Genomic DNA, 19,728 nt, shown 5'->3' with positions numbered 1-19,728 from the left:
TATATATATATATATAGCAACTGTTGTGATCGCAAGCTGCAATTGCAAACTGCTGACCGCGAACAACTAACAACTTCCAGTGATGTGGGTCAAGCGCCACCGTTGGTTAAAGGGGACCTGCTTTTTTATTGTCAATAGATTTTTTTTAAATACTTTTTTTGAGAAAGTGAAACTGATAGGATGCTTAGGGTGCAGTGTACACTAACAAAAAATTATATAATGTTAATCACACGCACAAAGATACACACATTTTATTTGGTCTTTTTTCCTATTTCGTTTTTCCACCCCTCGTGGTCGACTTGGGACCAGTCCATGGGCTACCGGTCGATCGCGATGGACGTATTGGACATCACTGTTGTATTGGCATACATTTCCCTAAAAATATTACTGGTACTGTGATGCCTTCGTGGATGAATCTAAGATATGACTATTTAAAGGTTCTTACATGTCAAATTACACAACGGCTGAGAGTACAAAGACATTCATTACAAGTAAAGCTTTTGTTCAAGAGGAATCCTTAAGATAGTTACTAGTTAGTCGAGATGTAACGATATCCAAACGTCACAATGTGATATCATGACATGAACCTCACAATGTTGTGTTTTTGGACATTACAGCAGTGACAATGAAATAAGATAAGATAAGATATCCTTTAATTGTCCCACACTGGGGAAATTCACAGCCTTCAGCAGCAAGATTGTGGGTAGAAAGAAGAGAAAAGAAAACACAGTTCAATTAAGTGCAATATAAATACAAATATGGATAAGGTCAATAAGTTCAATTAAGTGCAATATAAATACAATAGTCACAGTACTATTCACATTCACATAGGGGGTGGCATTTTATTGTCAATTGCTCTGATTGTCTCAGCGTCGCAAAAAATCATGATCTTTGTAGTTCACAATGCCGTGGTTGGCTGATAACACAACTAATACTTAACATTGAGGCACTTTTGTGCTAATGCACACACACATTGTGAATCAAGTCAATTTGCAGAGGAAGCCAGTGCTCCCCTTCATCTGCCGATTAGTGTGGGTCTTAAACGTAAGTGGCCAAAACAGGCCTAATTCAAATTAAACTGCACTAATAAACTAATCTCCAGAGGGTGCTGGAACTGCACGAATGGAAAATAACCTGGCCTATTTAACAGATGCGGTACTTTTAATCTTGTGGCATGATTGCGATGATAATGTGCCAATAACAATATTCTGATATCGCACTATTGCCGTGATCGTTACATCCCTACCAGTTAGCATGTCTGCCCTAAAGTGGTTCTGTAACTGACAACCAGTAATGTAGTTTATGTATTGTACACATACACATGAAATTGCACACGAAAAGGAACACAAATGCACATGCAAACACACAGTGAGCTAGTTAGACCGACGGGTATTTGTAGATAGACTTTCACAGACAAGACAGACAGTGCATTTATAGTAAGTAAGCAATGTTAACTTACATGTCGGGAGAAATAATAAAAGCTGACCATCATAGTGAAGATCATAATTGTCATGGTCAATTTGGATGGCACTAAGTATGACCTAGGAAGAAGAACAATAATATCCAAATATTAAAAGTTACAAAAATCTATATTGCATAAAATGTGTGGGAATGTTTAGGTACAAGTTTGATGAGCAAAGAAGTCAAAACATAACCGGTACTAAAAATCTACGCATGAGCTTTTTTTCCTCACCTGTAATCATGAAAGCGGGCCATGTCATAGCGGTCAAAGATGTCCCTCCAGCTGTATATATTAACGACACCAGTAGCCACTGTGATAAGCAGCATCAGCGTGAGTTTGACCATGTGACTAACTTGAACCAGCATGGTGGTGGCCATCAGTGCTAGTACAGCAATGTAGCTGTAATATTTGGGGTTGTTCAGACAACCTTCAGGGCTCGACCAGATGGAGGATAAGGAGGGCGGGGATGACACCGAGGTGCTGACTGACAAAGGACCTTGAGGTAGACAACTCAGCTAGAAGATGGACAGAAATGAGTAATGAGCTCAGTGACTATCCATCTCAGATCAGTGCCTCCTATGATTAACGTGCAGCTCGACAGCTCTCCACTCAGATATAGCTTTTGCGGATATGGCACAAAGCTTACCATGTCAACAATGTCAGCCATGGTAAGTATGAAGATGGCTGCCATGGCCCAGGTGTTACGAGCCCACCGAGTGTGGTCAATCCAAGTTGAGAAACCAACAAGCTTCTTGGGAAAAACCTTGCCAAAAGAAAAAAAAAACAATGTATTTTTAGGAAACAGATGAAAACCCTAGGAAGGATAAGCAGTACAGAAAATGCATGGATGAATGAAAACGCCAGAAATGAAAATTCTCTCATTGAATATTGTTGGCTGAAAGGTGCACTTTCAGTTTTCAGATGAAAGATTTTTGTCACCGAAAAACCGTGGCCGAAACAGGTTGTTGCGATAACGCAAGCAAAAATTCCCCACAGCCGTGGCAGTCAGCTATCGGACCAGATCGAGAAGGCTGCCTAGCCAATGAAGACCTCTGTGGTGGCCTGGGTTCAACCTTTTCTTTCTCTCTTTTTTTTTTTTTTAAAGGTTTTAGGGTAGCGTAATTTATTTCAGTGTTTTGTTTTTCTGCCTTGGTCGGCACTACTTATATCCGACAAGGAAAATTGTGGTGGCTAGCAAGCTAATGCTTGTTGTCCAAACTTCTGAGTCAATTCTGCCAATGAAATGTTAAACTCAAACTCAGTCCTGTGAGTAGAGAAACATTCCTGTCACACAAAAAAAAGCCTCATTATCACTATCTTATCATTATCATTATTACATGAAAAGTGTCATGTTAGCCCGTGGAAGTAATGTGCTTACTTCACATTATGATCTAGTTTAAAAAAAACAAACAAACAAAAAACTCCCCCAAAACAATTAACTACTGTATTGCAATACAAATACATTCTGGCACATTCGCTGAGTTGTGTAATTACTGCACTTATGCTCATGACATTGCAATGTGATGTAATCTTGATCCTGATAGAAGAACCTGGAAAACTATTAACATTGACTCATCTTTATACTCAACTCAGCACAGTCATTTATTGACTGTGCTGTCAATTGCCTGAGAGGGCAGGCGATCAATTCTGTTGGACATCAAATGCATTTGAATTTCCATGGTGAAGAGGTCTGAATCTAAAGTAGTCCTTTGTGCCAAATAACACATCGACATTTCTCGTGGGCACGCGACCGCATTGAAGCATTCCTTTAAACAAATATTTAAACAAGTCGTACCTTTATGAAATATTAACATCTGTCTTCATACAATATACCAAAAGGTAAACAGGCCCATGTGGCTTGGCCTTACTGCTAAAAACCTCTGAGAGAGGATCGATCCCAGCTTGGAGCTTTATTTTCCAACAATCAATAAGGTACATCCACTACCCCTAACCTGTAATAATGATAATAATGACTAAAGACCATGCTTTACCATATTAACAAAATTCTGGTTTCTTTTGCTTATGTTTGTGGGACCCTCGACAATTTCTCAAGGGGCAAAGGAAAAACACCGATGATACTGTTGGCATGTTAACACACCATATCCTGCGTTTGCCATATTTATTTACAATTAAATGATTGCATGAAAACGACTAGAGCCTTTTGCCGTTTTGTTGTTTCACACAGAAGGCAGCAAATGCAGGGTGTACGGCATAGCATTATATTTTATTTTATGAGTAGATCAGGGATGAGCAACTTAAATAATGGAGGGGCCCACCAATTTTCATCAGTGATATTGGAGGGGCAACACACTACAGGTTATGAAAACTTGACAAAATGAACCTCAAATCAAATCATAAAACTCCTTCGACTCACCCTGGGAAAGATGGCGGCCATTGAACAGATTGTCAGGATGAGGAGTAGGACTTCCCCCACCGCAAAAGTGATGTAATTTGCAATCAACCTGTGAAAAAGACAAAAATCTTGTTAGTTCGCGGCCAACAGGCAAGAATAAAGTGGAAGATTCAGAAAATTAAAATTTCCAATAAAGTTCAATAATTTAACCCCCAAACAGCACAATTAGTGAGTGCTGTGGTAATCAGTAAATGCATATTGTTTCTATTCAGCGTTTTTTGCATAATTGATGGAAAATGTTTTTGTATCTGAACCCACCGGCCTCAAGAACCAACCTAGGATCAATGAGGGCCTCCATGGCAGCAGTGAAGAGCAGAACCATGCAGGAGCAGCAGAAGGCAGCTCCACTCTGCTTCTCCTTCTCTACCGAGTAGCGAGTCTCCAAGTCGGGGTCAACAAACCTCAGGGAGAGACGGTTTGTGTGCTTCCCCTTCAAACTGAGGGGGAAAAGAGAACCTCAATACTCATATCAAACATTTCATGGAATTTTTTTCTGAAACGTCGTAGCTATAAATTGCACATGGGAAAATCTCCTTTTCGCAAGCTTTTCTAGGTCAAAACTTAAAAACAAACAAAAAAAAACTGAAAATATCTCTGAAACTTGAAGTGCGAGAAAAGACTAAAGCCATTTTTAAATCAGTGCCAAAAAACATTCAGGGACACAAAAAGCCATCCCTGATTTAAATTTGCTGTTGACCATTGTAATTGACAGCAGCACATACAATACAATAAAAGACATCTTTATTTATATCACGCTTTCGCACATCATTGACTCATTATTTATGTACAGTGATACAAACTCTTCAGATTACATCAGGCAGCAATGTACGAGGCTATATAACTATAACTCTTCAAAATGGCCATCAGGTGCGGTGACATCATTTCACGGAATTCTCCTCATCATTTTTATTGGTCAGAGTTATTGCGATTTCATATTATTAACTACCCCACTGACGAGGGAAAGTCAACCTGAGGCTCTTTCATCCTTCTCTCGTGGCTCTTTGTGTCTTTGCTGTGACACAGGAGCAAAAATCACATTAACCCGTAAAGTCATTATTCTAATGGGCTATTACTTCCCAAATACGTATTTGATATTAAGTGAAATAGTCCTCGCTCCACTTTTCAAAGTTTTCATTACATGCAGAAATACAATTTTGTTTTCTCTGTAGCAGTTAACCAATCTCATAAATGTAAACCACTATAGTTTTTATACATACAAAGGGATGGAGTCCAAATGGCTCTTTAACTATTTAAGGTTACCGTCCCCTGCCATAGACCAATGAAAACATTGAGATAGTCATGGCATAGTCACATCAAAAGTGCCCCTGGACATAAGAGTCAGATGGATGGAAACACAATTTCACAATTCACTCTGCACTAAATATAAAATACATATTGACCGAAAGTCAGCTGGAATAGGCTGCAAACCGAATGAGGACAGGTGGTACAGAATTAAATGGATGGATATTGCAAATAAATCAAAACACCATCTGCTAGATTTGATTAATCCCTACACACCTAATGCTGTTCAGTTTTGGCATCTTATTTTTGAAAGCATTAACATGTTTTCATTGAGTGCTCTATTGAATTAGGCAACTACCGTAATAAACTTTTTCGTGGGGTCTAAAAGTAAACGCTTATTTTTTTTCCATTGTATTTTTGCTTAGGCTCCTAAGCTAACAGAGATAACCTTTAGGGGGGGGGGATTTGACTCACGCTTGGACAGTTTCTCGCTCCAACAGAGCTTCATTTAGCAGTTTGTTGAGCTCCTGTTCGTTCTCTTGGGCATCAATCACCCTTTCAGCCAGATCCCGCAGCCGTAGCCTTCGGCGAGGATTTGGGAAAGACGGGTTGACAACCTGCGGGTCACCAAATTGCTGTCATTATCAAGGTCATGTCATTGTTCTTTCTAACACATCGCTCAAGAAGGAAGAAAAAGAAGTCCAAGACAAAATCTGAACAATCTGATCATGCCACCAAAGTTAGCAGAATTTATTATGCAGAATGACATCAGGCTCCATATTACATGTTTTTCGATTCATCCCATTTTTGATTTTTACAACAACACTGTAAATTGTTGGTTTTTTTTTCATATTTTAGTCTTTTTATTTTCTTTTTAATTAAAGTCTGTTGCTGAACAGGTGTACAAGACTCCCAGCTAAGGACTAGTAACTTTGCCAGAGAGCTGAATCCTCACGGTATTTGAGAGTTCACAAAACCCCGTGAATCCATCTTGTTCCGAGCCCGCTGATTTGCACTGAGCCGCACCACTGGCAGTGCGGACAAATCACAGAGCAACGTGTTTGGGGGTGGGATACGTGGCCTTGATGAAAATGTTCTCGGTTGACAATCGGCTTGATTCAAAAATCAACTCGTGTTATTTTAAGGGGCCTTGAATCCACTACCACGCAACGTCATGATGCCATCTGTGCCAATTGAGATAACGGGACTCGGCTGGTCAAACGAGATGCATGCCGGTGATATTTTTACCCGTTGCCACGATTGCGAAAAAAACAAAAATTTGGTAGGCACAAATTGCCACATCGCCCAATCAACGCGAAGTACGACTGAATGTCCCGCCCTTTTCGAGGAGATTGTATTGGAGCAGTCCCACTGTGGAGAGCTTCTTTTGAGTGATTCACGTACCAATATGGCTCTTGCCAGGTTAGAGGACTAATGATGTTTGTTTTGTAAAACGGTGTCATCTGAAGTCGGATCTGAGAGATTATGACTGTTTACCCTGGTGTCCAGTTCTTCAGGTTCTTCTGGTGTGGTGCAGGCTGTGTTCACGCTACCATTACACTCTGTGGTGTTGATCAGCAGAGGGGAGTTTCCATTGGATGAAGTTACAGATAATTTCTAATTGGAAACAGGTAAAAAAAAAAAAAAAAATGGAATGAACACTTTTAATTGTAGGCGAACAGTTAGGTTTGTGTAAAATAGTAGTCTAATCTAATCAGCCGATGTAATGAAACATACCTAGGCAATAAAGCACACTTGTCAGTCACATGTTCCAATACTTTGGCTCACATGAAAAATAAGTACCGTAGATTAAAAAAAAAAAAAAAAGAAGTGCAAACTTCTAAACTTTGTCTGAGATCAAAAATTAAATACCTGGAAACAAAAACCAAAAGGCCGATATCTCCTTACATACAGTATTTATTTGATGTCAAACTCAAATGGTTTCAGTCTACAGTGGAAATAAAATGGAATTGGCCTCACTTATTCTTTGGGAGTGGGGTTCCCGGATAGGCGCGCGCGTGCGCGCGCGTGTGTGTGTGTGTGTGTGTGTGTGTGTGTGTGTGTGTGTGTGTGCGTGCGTGCGTGCGTGCGCGCGCGCGTGTGTGTGCGTGCGTGCGCGCGTGCGTGCGCGCGTGTGCGTGCGTGTGTGCGTGCGTATAGTTTCTACTCACTACACTGTTGATGCCGTTTTTTCCCACGGGTCCTTTGGAAACAACTACTAGGTAGGTCTCGAGTCCTCTCTCCCTCAGGTAGTCACAGCGCTCACCTCCATTCCCTGGCTCAACTTCAAACTCCCCATGAAGACACTCCATGGTGGTTTGTGAGATGTGGACACGACTAATCCACACCAAAAGAAGGGGGTGGGGGGGGAATAATATTTATTTTTGTTTCAGGCAACAGCAAAAGCAACACAGTCACTGTCGTATTCCAACAATAACAAAAAAAGCTAATTGGTAACAAAAGTCATTTGCGTCAATATATGGAGGGGAATAGGTCAGAGGTCAGGCAATTCAGGGGGAGGGGGGGATCTTAAAAGACCAGCCATTACAGTTGATTGTTGCACTTATGAACCACTGTGAAAAGGAGAGCACTGCTACCTAGGTAGACAACCAGGTAGACATGCACACACTCCTGTATCATAACCAGCCACCACTCAGGGTTTTCGTGGCTCGCCCTGAGCCGAAGTTATACTTACAATTCTGAACTATGACAAGAATCTTACCACACTTCTTTGTAGAGAACTTGGGCACACCTAATGCTGTACGTTCTCCACAATTGCAATTCAAAAATGAAGCCTTGCCAGAGCCATAGAATAGTATTCCAATTGCAAGCGCTTAATTTTCTCCCACTCCCTTGGAATGAAATGTACATTCGTGAGAACTTAATACACAATACCAAAAATAATACCACATCAATAAAAGAAAAAAAAAACAATTTGAATCTGCTTCTGAAAAAAAATTAATTGGAAAGAGTCAGCAATCTAGGGAATGATTTGATGGGGTGTGCACATATAGTAGATCAGGGATGGGCAACTTAAAGTGGACCATTTATATTTTATCTTTTGACCACCACAGGTAAAACTTTAATGCTGGGGGGCACAGTTTTTCATCAGTGCTACAGCGGGGCCACATAAGACCACACACTTCTTAACCAGATGTATGACAAATATGCTATTTTACCGTAATAGGGAGAAAATACATGCTCTTAATATACTGTGTTTCATTTTTGATCAGACACTTTTCAATGCATGTACAAAACATCCACTATACTAACCCAACAAGAAAAGGCTTGAAGCGAACAACAACAAAAGAGCCACTATTTTTTTCCCGATGCATCAAAATGACCATTTAAGGGTGGCACAAAACTGTTGACCAAGAACCCAATATTTAGTACATGAATTCATTTTGTATGTCAACTCACTCATTTTTCTTAAAATAGGAGGTACCGGTACTATTTTTTTCCTGCATATCATTTCAAATCCGCCCAAAAAATATTCGGCTGACTCATGTTGTAGTATAGGGCACTATAAGACATAGTATAAGTAGAACTAAGACATGTCTGTCATCCAGTGTTGAATGGTAATGTTACAACTTAAAACTACAGTCGACCCCTGCACATTCGCAATTCGACACCTGTGGATTTGCATATTTTTTTCATATTTTGGATTTATCCCGGTTTTGCCGTGAATTTTCCTCCATTCTCCCATTGTTCATGGAAAACGTTTTTGAATGTTTATCAGCTCACAGGCTGCCCGCCAGCTGCCCATCCCTGCAACAGATGGCTCCAGTAAAAGTACAACCTGTTAATATGTTGACATAATGAAAATCCTGGTCTGGGGAAACAATTTGACTCTTATGTATTTGGCTTGGTGGCTGAGTTCAGAAAGCACATACTGATGCAATTCATTTTCACAAATCTATAGAAAGTTGTATGGGATGGCACAAATTTAGAAGTGTTAGGCCTAGGTAGACGCCTGTTGTCTTTAGAGTGCTATTCAAGATTTTAAAAAGCAACCACGGGGTGTTCTTACCCTGGTATCCCTCCAGCCTCCATCTTGTTGGCTACAGTGACATCAGTGGACCACACGTCATATTGCCATCGTTTTTGACCCAGCACTCCCCCCAAGACTGTGCCGCTGTGCACTCCCACTCGCATGTCAACATCTGTTTGGGTTTTCTCACGTACATACCTAGTGTTTGGTTACAGATACATGGAATCAAATGAATGCATTGTTAAAAATACTGTCACCGCACCAGCATCCGGGGCAGGAAATAAAACAAATAATCACACACGCACAGGCACTCATGCGGAAAGATCCCTCAACTAATGCACTTTCTTTCACGGCCACACACACAACAAAAATCTATGTTAGTCTGTCTGAGTGATCAATTTTCCATTGAGCATGTGACAGACCAGCGAATGCGCTGATTGCCTTCTGGGAATTTGAAATACACAGCTCGACTGTACACTCACGAGATGGCCTCAACCATGGCGAGGCCCATCATGATGGAACAGGCGGCATGGTCCTCCCTGTAGTCTGGCAGCCCGCAAATACAGTAGTAACAGTCTCCGAGGATCTTGATTCTCAGCTGGTGATATTTCTGAAAAGGTGGTTGGGGTTTTAGTCAGAGCAAGGATATACTTTATCTTGCATGAGTTTAAACTATTGATGATTATTCTTTAAAGTGCATATTTGTGTTGGCTAACTATTCAGTTTAACTCTGATTACTTTTACTGATAGCAAACATGTATAATTGATGCATTTAGAAGGAAATAAAACTCACGGGCTTAGCTTTGTTCTAATTGAAAAAAATGCCCGCAGCTTTAAGAAACCTAATAGTAAAAGTAACAGCAGAATAGTGTACAAATATGCTAAATCCCATAAACTAAATGTTGGTTATCCGCGTCACAAATCTATACTGTACAAAAATTATCTCCCGATTGTCAAAAAGAATGTAAATGCACGTGTATAACCGGATCGCTTAATACTAAGACTCACTGCAGCAAGTTTGTCAAACCGAGCAAAGAGTTCATTGAGCAGTTTGACCAGCTCCTGAGCGCTGCATGATGATGACAGCTGGGTAAAGCCCACAATGTCTGCAAACAAAATACTGCACAACAAGAGATTGAGACAAAGCAATGCATTACTATAATGACACATTCATTTGAAGGGTGATGAACTACTGTAGACGTCAATGAACCATGCAGTAGTTGTCAAAATCTATAATACAGCGTGAAGGAGGGGAAGTAAAATTCTTGGCACGTTTACGTAACATCAAACATATTTTGTTTTTCGAGACGAATAATTCAAATGACTTTATGGGGGTCTTAAGTACCGTATTGGCCCGGATATAAGACGGTGTTTTTGTATTGAAATAAGACTGAAAAGGTGGGGGTCGTCTTATATTCGGGGTCTAGACATTATACCCATTCACGACGCTAGATGACGCCAGATATCATTGAAGCAAATGTTGAACTTGACTCCCCAGGCCAAAGTGAACCCCTGTCACGAAGAATAAAAATAAAAATAGCGGTAGCACGAGTAAGAAAAAAAAAATAGCGGTCAGAAAGAAAAGAGAAGAAAATAATGGAAGAGAAAACAGAAAATGGAGAAACGTAGCGACAATCTGGAGAAAAGTGGGTCGAAGATCGGCCAGGTTAACCGGCAGCTGAGGAGAAGTTATGATGTAATTTACATTTCAAAAACCAGAAGCCATTCATTTACGAATATGATTGCACTTTAGTTTACATATTTAAATGTTCAGATATTAAGATTTGAATGAGGCAAAGTAACATGCTTTTTCTCTCAAATATATTGTTATAATCATTTGTTTCAGAGGTACTGTAATTATTTTCTGTATAAAAATTAATTTGGCGTTCAAAAAGTCTTTTTTCAAACTTGAGTCTTGAAAAAGAGGGGGTCATCTTATAATCAGGGCCGTCTTATATTCGGGCCAATACGGTATATTGAATATTAGTTGCTACATTACCTGACATTTTCATGTCTGTACATGTACATGGTGTTAAACTGCTGCATCTCTTTCTGACTGGGCTCCTTTTTCATGTCCTGCAGCATCTCGTCAGCTATGTGTTTGGGAAGGATGGACAACAGCAGGCGTTCCTAGAGAAAAAAAACAAGCCATGAACTCTCCTTCAGAGGAAGCACACAGCATCAATCGTGACAGAAATAAACAGTGCTGGCACATCAGATCAACATTTTGTTCATGATTTGGGAATGAAGGAATCAACTCGTCAGGGAACAATCTGAATGATAAAGATGTGCATCCTAATTTCTGAAAGAAGAGATTGCTCAGATGAAGAAACGACTTAAAGATTGAATCTTGGTTGAAGTTGGTTGCCCCCCCCACCCCAACAATGCTTATTGTCAATGTTTAACAGAAGAAAAAAGAGAACTCTTGATAAACTGACTCATCTCATTGGGGAATGACGACTGCACATTCAGCACAGAAAATTCGAAGGAGGGGTCTCAGTCAACAGGAGAACGTAATTTGAGAGAATTCAATCTGAAAGCACGGTTTGCCGTGACCCGAAAAAGATTCCACTAAATTGCACACAGACGAGAAACACAAGGTGTGTCAGAACAGTTCTGGGACTTATTGACTAACATTTGAAAACCAAACAAAAGGTTTCCCCCTTCTATTTTAGTTAGTAGTTTGTTTGTTGCTGACAACAATCCCGAAACTTTTCCAGCACACCTCATGCCGTGCTGTATGTTGCACAGATGCACAATTGCGCATGCATAAGCACAACTGAAGTACAGGGGGAGGAAGGGAGGCACATAATGGGTTATGTGGGGGCGCTTTTAATATGAATCCAAATTTCACAGTGTGGCGGATAAGAAACAATTAACTGATCGGGTTGACTTTGTGATTGCACGTATATCATCTTGGGAGGCTAATTGTCATGGTAACAGACAGTACAACATACTCCATCCTTGATTGGTTGGTGGCCCTCATCTGCCAGCAGCCTCAGCATCCCATTCTGAAGATGATGTACTGTAATTAAGTCTGATATAAATTGAGAGAATGAGATCCCTCTAAATGTCTCGAGTCTCAGTCAGGCTCATTTTCAGGCTCGAGTCGTATTTCGAAGGATTCTGATAGACAAATTTGACATATCAACATGACATGGAGGATCTTGGTTAGCTAGCACATTCTTGATTGAAACACTTGTAGAACAATAAACCTCAGTAATCCCTAGTTCGTTTTTTCATTTTTCACTGTTTGCGACCAATCAGAACAAAATACAAGGAACAATACTGAACATTCATGAGTATTACAAATCAAGCCGGGTCCTGAGGATTTCCCCGTAACAATCTTTTCCAGGAGCATGTCGTTTCAGTGGGATCATTTGTACAGTACCGAAAAATCGTTTCCCATAAAAAGTACCGCGCACTAGTTAACTGTACGCGATAGAATCTCTCCTGTGTGATCAACGCGATATCATTGTGCCTGTATGTGTGTTTGTGGCATGGTGTGTGAGTGTTTTTCTTCTATTCTACTTTCGTTCTGCTTTTATAAAGTGGTGGGAGGGTGGAGAAGGAAACATTTTGTGCACATGCGGATTTAAATCCTGGGGTACACAGCTGTTGATGTAACATTACGTGCGCATGTAACATAATGTTTCCTTTTCCGCCCAAGGAAACGATTTTTCGGTACCGTACAAATGATCCCACGGAAACGACAGGCTACCGGAAACGATCGTTACCGTGAAGTGTTGAATCATTTAATTGTGGAGTTTGTTTCCACATCGTATGTTTTAAAAATCAGGATGATTGTGATGTTGGTTGAAACCACTCATTGATTTATTAATGATTACCAGTAAGTAAATCTTTGCTGCGTGAGACTGGAAAAAAATTACACAGCTGTTGATGTAATGTTCATTAATAATGCATAGTTTTCAAACATTTACCTTTTAAATATTATTCTTTTGAGTATCAGAATTGTTGATGATGAATATCAGTCAAAATAGAAAAATGGGTTCCCATGATGAACGTTTACGGAACCCAACATTTGTTTCAGTGTTTTCCCATTGGGTAATCTAATGGAACCGAGAAACAGTTTCTGTTAATTTCTGTAATCCTCAGGCCTGAAGCCAAGAGATGGCAGCTGAGATGTCCACGTCTTGTGAGCAACGCGTTACTTCCTAGCAGCGTCAGCATCATCAAAAGGGCTACAAATGCCTTTTGAATGTTCACTACTTGAAGTTAAAATAGTTGACATAAAGTTGTCTTTAAACGCAGACTTATTGTATTATTTGACCTCTGACCTGTTGCTGGCTTTGCTCCTCCAGGTTGAGTTTGACCTCGAGCGATTGTCTTGCCTCAAGAAAAGCCTTTCTGTGCTTCCGGTCTGCCATGTAGTATGACATGACGCCCACGGTGATGGCACAAACATAGATCACAATGTTGGCCAGGAGCTGAAAAAAACAAAACAACAACAAGGACACAGTTTGCTGAATGGTTTTCGGTAATACGCCTCTGACAAAAGTATATTGACAGGCCGTCGAACCAGCCGCTTATTTTTTTTTCCATTATCATGATTGGCCAACGGCATATTCTAAAAATAACACAGCCCTCATAGAACATTCAACTTGCTGGCTGCTCTGTACTTGTAGCTTTGAGTTTGCCTTATTCAAGTCAAAGAATTACACCCAAAGAAAAGGCACAAATTTAGAATAAGCGCTTATCTCAGGTCAAATGTTTCTAACATGAAAATAAAATTCTATTTTTATGATATACAAACACATTTGGCAATAATCGGTGCAAGTGATCCCATGATGGCCTTCCCAGGGGATCCTTTCAAGCTACATACAAAACAATGTGAAAAGAATGTATCTGTTGTTTAGCACAAATTAAACCCACGAGTTGCTCCTTTGGAAAAACAATCGCCAGAAGGGTCAGAAAAAAAAAAGTCATTCAATATACTGACCAAAATCGCAAAATTTGCAACCATGATTAATTTGATGAATGAGCTGCTCTGTGCCTGCAGCCATGTTGTCAGTGCAAGCAGGACACATCGTGGGGAAGCTCTCGGAACTTCAGAAGTAGATGGAAAAAAAAAAAATCAATTCACAAAATATTTTTGAAAAATTAACTGATGAATTGCCCAGCCCCGCATACCGGTCAATCGAGTACCACAACACCTGTTCATACCGACGCTTAAAAAACAAAACAAAACGCATTCTCTCGTGTGAGAAGCGAAGCATTGAAATGTTTTGCAGTTGTTCTTAGATATTTGTGAAATGCAACCAAACAGCGAGTCAATGATTTTTGAGGTGACTTTAAAATATGATGACAGTAATTAGAGAATGAAACATGCCTCGTAATAGTGAAATTATTAGATCTTCAGCAGTTCAGAGAGAGAGCGCAATAAACAATCCAGGGATATTCATGTTAATTGTATTTCATTACAAAGACAAAAAAGCAGACGTTTTTTCATGAAAATGTCAAATTTGACAAGAAGCAGGTAGAAGAATAAATGTGATCATGATCTTGTGACAGGGAATATTCACTTTTCACATACTTCCATTCAAAATTGGGTTTATAATATATACACTATTACTGTGAATGGATTCAATATTGTACCATGATTTACATTTATGTACAATGAACGTGTACCGTATTTTACAAAACATAAGGCACGCTTAAAATCCTTTAATTTTCTCAAAAATCAACAGTGCGACCTATATATGGACAGATGTCGGCTTTTCGGTTTGTCATCTTTAATTCAAATTCCTTCCTATTACAATCGCATTGTCATCCTCATCCAAACCGAATCCCCCGCAGGCGTCGATGTGTTTTCGTCACACAGGAACTAAGACTGCTATTGCCTTCGAAGAAGATGGAAATTCCGACTTTTCTGACTTACAACCAGGAAAAGTGCACTGGAATGCCCCTTTGAACTGGGCGGTCCGAGTTACGTCAGATTGAGTCCGAACCGGCTTCAATCTGATGTTACTCAACAATGGCGACCCAGACATGGAGTTGCAGATCGTGAATGGAATAAAATAATTTTCAAGGTTATATTCATATATGAATCTATTATTATTTATTATTAATTTAGTTTTTCAAAATAACGGGAAATGTTGGTAAAGTGAATGAAATGTTTTGAAGACAAGATATTCCTTTATTTATATAAATAAAGCATATTTTGAAGAATGTTTGCTGGAGGTCAAAATAGGTTATGATAAACAAAAACAACAAACAATTTATTGGCATCATACAGCTTTGTTGTTTACATTCCCCGAATGCTTGGAATTGGGACAATCCAACTTCCCCCCTTCCTTGAATGCTTCATTATTCACGTTCCTGTGTCAAAGAACATGGGAATTGTAGTCCTATTAGATGGTAAGAGCCGACGCAAGTTGCACTTTTCTGGCAGCATATTTCCACTGTCACAACATGGGACCAGCCTGGCGCAAGGTAAACGACACAGCCAGTTTTTCCACTTCCAATAGCTGCCGGGACTGAGCAAAAAAGGTTGGATAATGGTGAATGCATTGAGTTGTTTACAGGTGTTGAAGTGACAATTGAGAAAGACTTTTGTCACGATGGGAAAAGAAAGCTTCAAATTTGCTTCACGAACCAATTGTTTTTATCAATTCATCAGTTAAAGCTCAAGGACAAAGTCTTGTAAAACAGTCAAATGTTCTGCCTGTAATTCAAATTGCTGTTCTTTTTTAGGCCTTAAGATCCCCAGGAAAGGCATTTGATTCATTCTGTATTTTTTTAATTCATCGGCCATTCAAACTGTTAGCATATTATTTTTTTCTGCCAAATATCGGCATCAAGCTAAAAAAAAAAAAAAAAAAAAAAAACTCCAGATCCGTTGGCCCTAATGCGAACAAGCTGAAAACGTGCATGTGAAGAACTCACGTTTATTAGTACTCCAACGAGCGCAAGTAGGGGTGCAAGTACATATTTAAACATTAATCAGCTTTATGATTTTGTCACGTATTTCACTGCAATGCAATGTGTTTATTTACTATGCAAAGCTCTTTTTCAAAGGGTTGCCTGTGTTGAGCCACAACGGCAGTAAAACAGGACTAAAAATATATCTGCAACATTTGTTTGCCGTGTCCTTATTTGCATGATCAGCTCGGACTGGTTTTCATTTTGTTCTGCCCAGTTTGTGCAGTAAAACAAAAAAAAAGTGCAGTGACGCTCGCTGTTGTACTATGAATTCTTTTAAAGTGGAGAAAAGAAGGCACAGAGTAGTATCATCTCATTTTACTTTTCATTGATGGCGTAGCAAATAAAATGGTGATTGTCACATTTACCTAATCAAGGATAGTTGGTTTGATCGTGGCAGGGGAATCCTTTTTCCCTACTTGTTGCATTTGTTTTTGATGCACTCTGTGGGTCTACCTTATAAATATCAACAAAAAAACTCAATTGACTTAAAATGTTATTCCTGATTTAACTTGTGATTTTGCCAGAGTTCGTTCGAGACTTAGTCTTCTGTTTTAAAAATAAAGTATTCTAGTCGGAAATATACATATTGTATCTTTTTAAACATTTATGTTGATATTTCAATAAATATAATACATAAATTAATAATTATCATTCAGAAGACAATAAAATGTGTGATAAGTTATTTCTTGAACTGGCTAGTTCACTGATGACGATATCAAGTCAACATAGCTGAGAAGTCAGAGTGATCATGAAGTTAAAACATTTCTAAAGCTACAGTATACATGAGAATGCTCATCAAGTTTTCATAATATTACCAAAGGCCAAAGTAATGACCGATTGCTGTATTTCAACTCATTCCATTGTGGTGGTGCATTCGGAAAAGCTGTACAGAATACACAGTGGACATAAAAGATACTTTCACCGACACAACTGTCTTACCCTTTGAGTTTAAACATCCAGGTTTTATGTATCTATTTGTTTTCCAATAATTAAAAAAAATATATTGCTCAGAGTATTCCAAGAGTAGCATGATTTATATTTTTCTTCCCTTGTCAAGTCTCACCTGTCTGCCAAGTGCTGCTCCCTGGATCTCCTCCTGTTGCTGCTGGGCGATGGTGACACCCAGAACCAGGGTGTGAACCCCGCAGGTGACAGTCGTGATGAGCACGATGGGAGTCAACCTCAAAGGCAGTGTCAGGAAAAAGGAGAAGCTGAAGAAAGCCTGCCAGCCTACTGTGTCGCTGGCCTGGTGAAAGTGGGCATAATTCAAACCCAGGTAGCAGAATATTTGAGCCGCTATGAGCACCCACAGGGCGTAGGGCACCACCCGCCTGGAGATGCGATCTGGCAGCAGCCCGAAGCGGCACAGCAGGTAGAGGAGGATGTCTGCTAGCAGCCCCACAGATGCCACCAGGACAGATGCCAGCTTGTCACTGGTGTAGACCACCGCACACATGACAATGATGTAGCTGTCGAAGAGAGCCGCGAACACAACCAGCACCAGTAAGGTTTCGTGTCTTTGACGCCTGAAGTAGGTCTGGTAGAGGTTCTCCAGGGACTCTGGCGCAAAGGTGAGGCGCATGAAACGAGGTAGGCAAAGGCAGCAACCTGAGCTCCTCACCGTGACCTCGTGTGTTCGCCCAACTGCCTGCCCAGGGTCAGAGGGCAGAGTCACGGAACAGTCCGCGGAATACTCAGCAGAGTACTCCGGCTCTGAGAACGCTCGATTCCGAGGCATAGTGGACGTTAAATGTCGGAGCTTCCTGTCTACTCTGTTGTCTCCTCTTCAACTTGAGACCGGATGGTTTTCACACAGACGCTGATCAAGTTATTGAATGCTTCACCAGCTCGCCCCTCCTTCCGTTCTGAATCCACACGTGTGTATGAAATCCCTTCCGTGTGTTGATTGTCTTATAGGGCTGACACTAGAGACACATCCGCTTACATCGCTGCGTTTGTGGTCACTCCATCGAACGCTGTCGTTTGGCTCAGTCCTGTGTCCTATCCACAAACTGGGCACGCCTCCTCAGCAACATGATCCAGAGATTGTCTTTTTTTTCTCATTCAGCATCAGCAACATGACTGCTTCACGGTCTCATTTCCATTGAGGCTCTCCACAGTAATGCACACAGTCTGAGTGGTTGAATTGAAGTTGACATCCCTTAGGCAAATGTTTGCATGAGCTCCAGTTGCCATCATTCCACTGGCATGGATAATATTTTGCATGTTGGCCTCCCAGTGTCATAATTCACATCTCCTGAATGAAGGGCAAGACAGGGGAGATTCACAATTAAACACTGCAACTTGTCACGATCATCAGGATTGCTGTGGATGCGTGATCTATGTATGATCATGATGGCTCCTCTGTCATGACGAGTGAAACTGTTAAAGAGGTCGTTGCTGGATATGTATCGATACAGCTATGAACATTTTTGGTTGGTCAATATTTGGCGGATTTTCGGCTCTGTACTGACGGCAAAACAGAAGAGTAAAGCATCGTCGCTTTTGTCATCATTCGAAGTCCAGGCCCTGTGCTGTGGGCCTACCTGACTGACTGACCGACTACATGTTGCGTGGAGCCACGGACAGTTCATAAAAACACTTCCACTTTCTTAGCATTGTTCAAACATTGAGCATCGCCACAATAATCTGCATCCAACTGACCTTGCTCAAGTCTCACAAAGGACGGAATCTATCTTTGCCGTACAGAAATCCTATTTCCATTGATGTTTTAGCATTTGGGAGACTAAGAATGTGTAGACTATTTGTATGAGATGGCAATGTTTACGTTGCGCTTTGCTGTCTAGAGTTAGTATTTTAGTAAGCTAATTTTATTTCCCCTGCAACGCGAGAAACTGATATTTTGGGTTCATTCTCCCAGATGTGAAATTGTTCACTGATGCATTCAACCTACCTTAACGTAGAACCAGATTTCGTGGGCTATCGTTACTCCTGAAATATAGACGCGGTTGTCATTTGCAGGAATCACACTAACTTAGATATTTAGAGCCCCAGTTTGCAGAGGATAAAGAAGTAAAGTAGAAAAAGTAGCCTCGGCATGAATTCATTTGCTGTGTCCGTGCGTGTTTTTCCCCTGCTTGGGTGTTTTCCGCAGACTACACAGCTCTGTCATGATCTGTAAACACCACGAAGACAATTTCCGGTCCTTCGTGGTGAAATAAATGTGTTATAACTCAAATTTAGGAAGACATAAATGACACATTAAAGAAATTAATTCAGTGATAACGATACATGTGTGCAAAATGGTGAAAAGTAATCATACTGGTCGGCTGTTTTAGAGTTGTTACCTAAAGAAAACGTTTGATATTCAGGTGATTAGGTGGAGTGGTGGTGCGTGAGAAGTGTAACTATGCGGATTTTCTTTTTCACCTTTTTTAATAGGTTTGCAGTCCAGAACCTAACACAAAAGCTAACCATACAATTATCATAACCATAATTAAAGCAAAAGCCATGAAACAAATTCATTCAGAATCAAAATTGATCCGAGATTGATTCTTTTGAGTATTTTTCGGTAAGGAAATTGAAACGCCTGTCATCTATTTTAACAAAGGTAGCTCTTGTTTTGAAGGAAAAGCTACTTCACTTCCAGAATAATTCTGCATTTTCTTTCAAACTTTACACTCTCCACATTTTCTTTCGGTATCCCCGCCCCTG

The 19,728-nt window shown here is 40.2% G+C and overlaps 1 protein-coding gene across 2 annotated transcripts in view; it reads right to left on the bottom strand.

Moving 5' to 3' along the window:
* Window positions 1–19,728, bottom strand: part of adcy3a (adenylate cyclase 3a) — a 31,331-nt gene that overhangs the window by 9,036 nt on the left and 2,567 nt on the right. Inside the window, exons 1-15 of one of the 2 annotated variants that reach the window (XM_019879991.1) lie at window positions 18,968–19,203; window positions 17,117–18,310; window positions 13,407–13,556; window positions 11,108–11,238; window positions 10,117–10,228; window positions 9,591–9,718; window positions 9,148–9,306; window positions 7,289–7,454; window positions 6,615–6,734; window positions 5,592–5,734; window positions 4,151–4,312; window positions 3,837–3,924; window positions 2,109–2,225; window positions 1,694–1,977; window positions 1,460–1,541 (exon numbers count right to left, since the gene is read on the bottom strand). In XM_019879991.1, coding sequence (XP_019735550.1) covers window positions 1,460–1,541; window positions 1,694–1,977; window positions 2,109–2,225; window positions 3,837–3,924; window positions 4,151–4,312; window positions 5,592–5,734; window positions 6,615–6,734; window positions 7,289–7,454; window positions 9,148–9,306; window positions 9,591–9,718; window positions 10,117–10,228; window positions 11,108–11,238; window positions 13,407–13,556; window positions 17,117–17,791 — 2,517 coding nt within the window. In that variant the 5' untranslated portion in view covers window positions 17,792–18,310; window positions 18,968–19,203. Of the gene's footprint in view, window positions 1–1,459; window positions 1,542–1,693; window positions 1,978–2,108; window positions 2,226–3,836; window positions 3,925–4,150; window positions 4,313–5,591; window positions 5,735–6,614; window positions 6,735–7,288; window positions 7,455–9,147; window positions 9,307–9,590; window positions 9,719–10,116; window positions 10,229–11,107; window positions 11,239–13,406; window positions 13,557–17,116; window positions 18,311–18,967; window positions 19,204–19,728 lie in introns of those variants that run through there. The other variant, XM_019879992.1, reaches the window with a different exon arrangement.

Source organism: Hippocampus comes, unplaced genomic scaffold (assembly GCF_001891065.2).
Source record: "Hippocampus comes isolate QL1 unplaced genomic scaffold, H_comes_QL1_v1.1 scaffold135, whole genome shotgun sequence".
Taxonomy (NCBI): Eukaryota; Metazoa; Chordata; class Actinopteri; order Syngnathiformes; family Syngnathidae; genus Hippocampus; species Hippocampus comes.
This window is presented reverse-complemented; position numbering and strand designations above follow the sequence as displayed.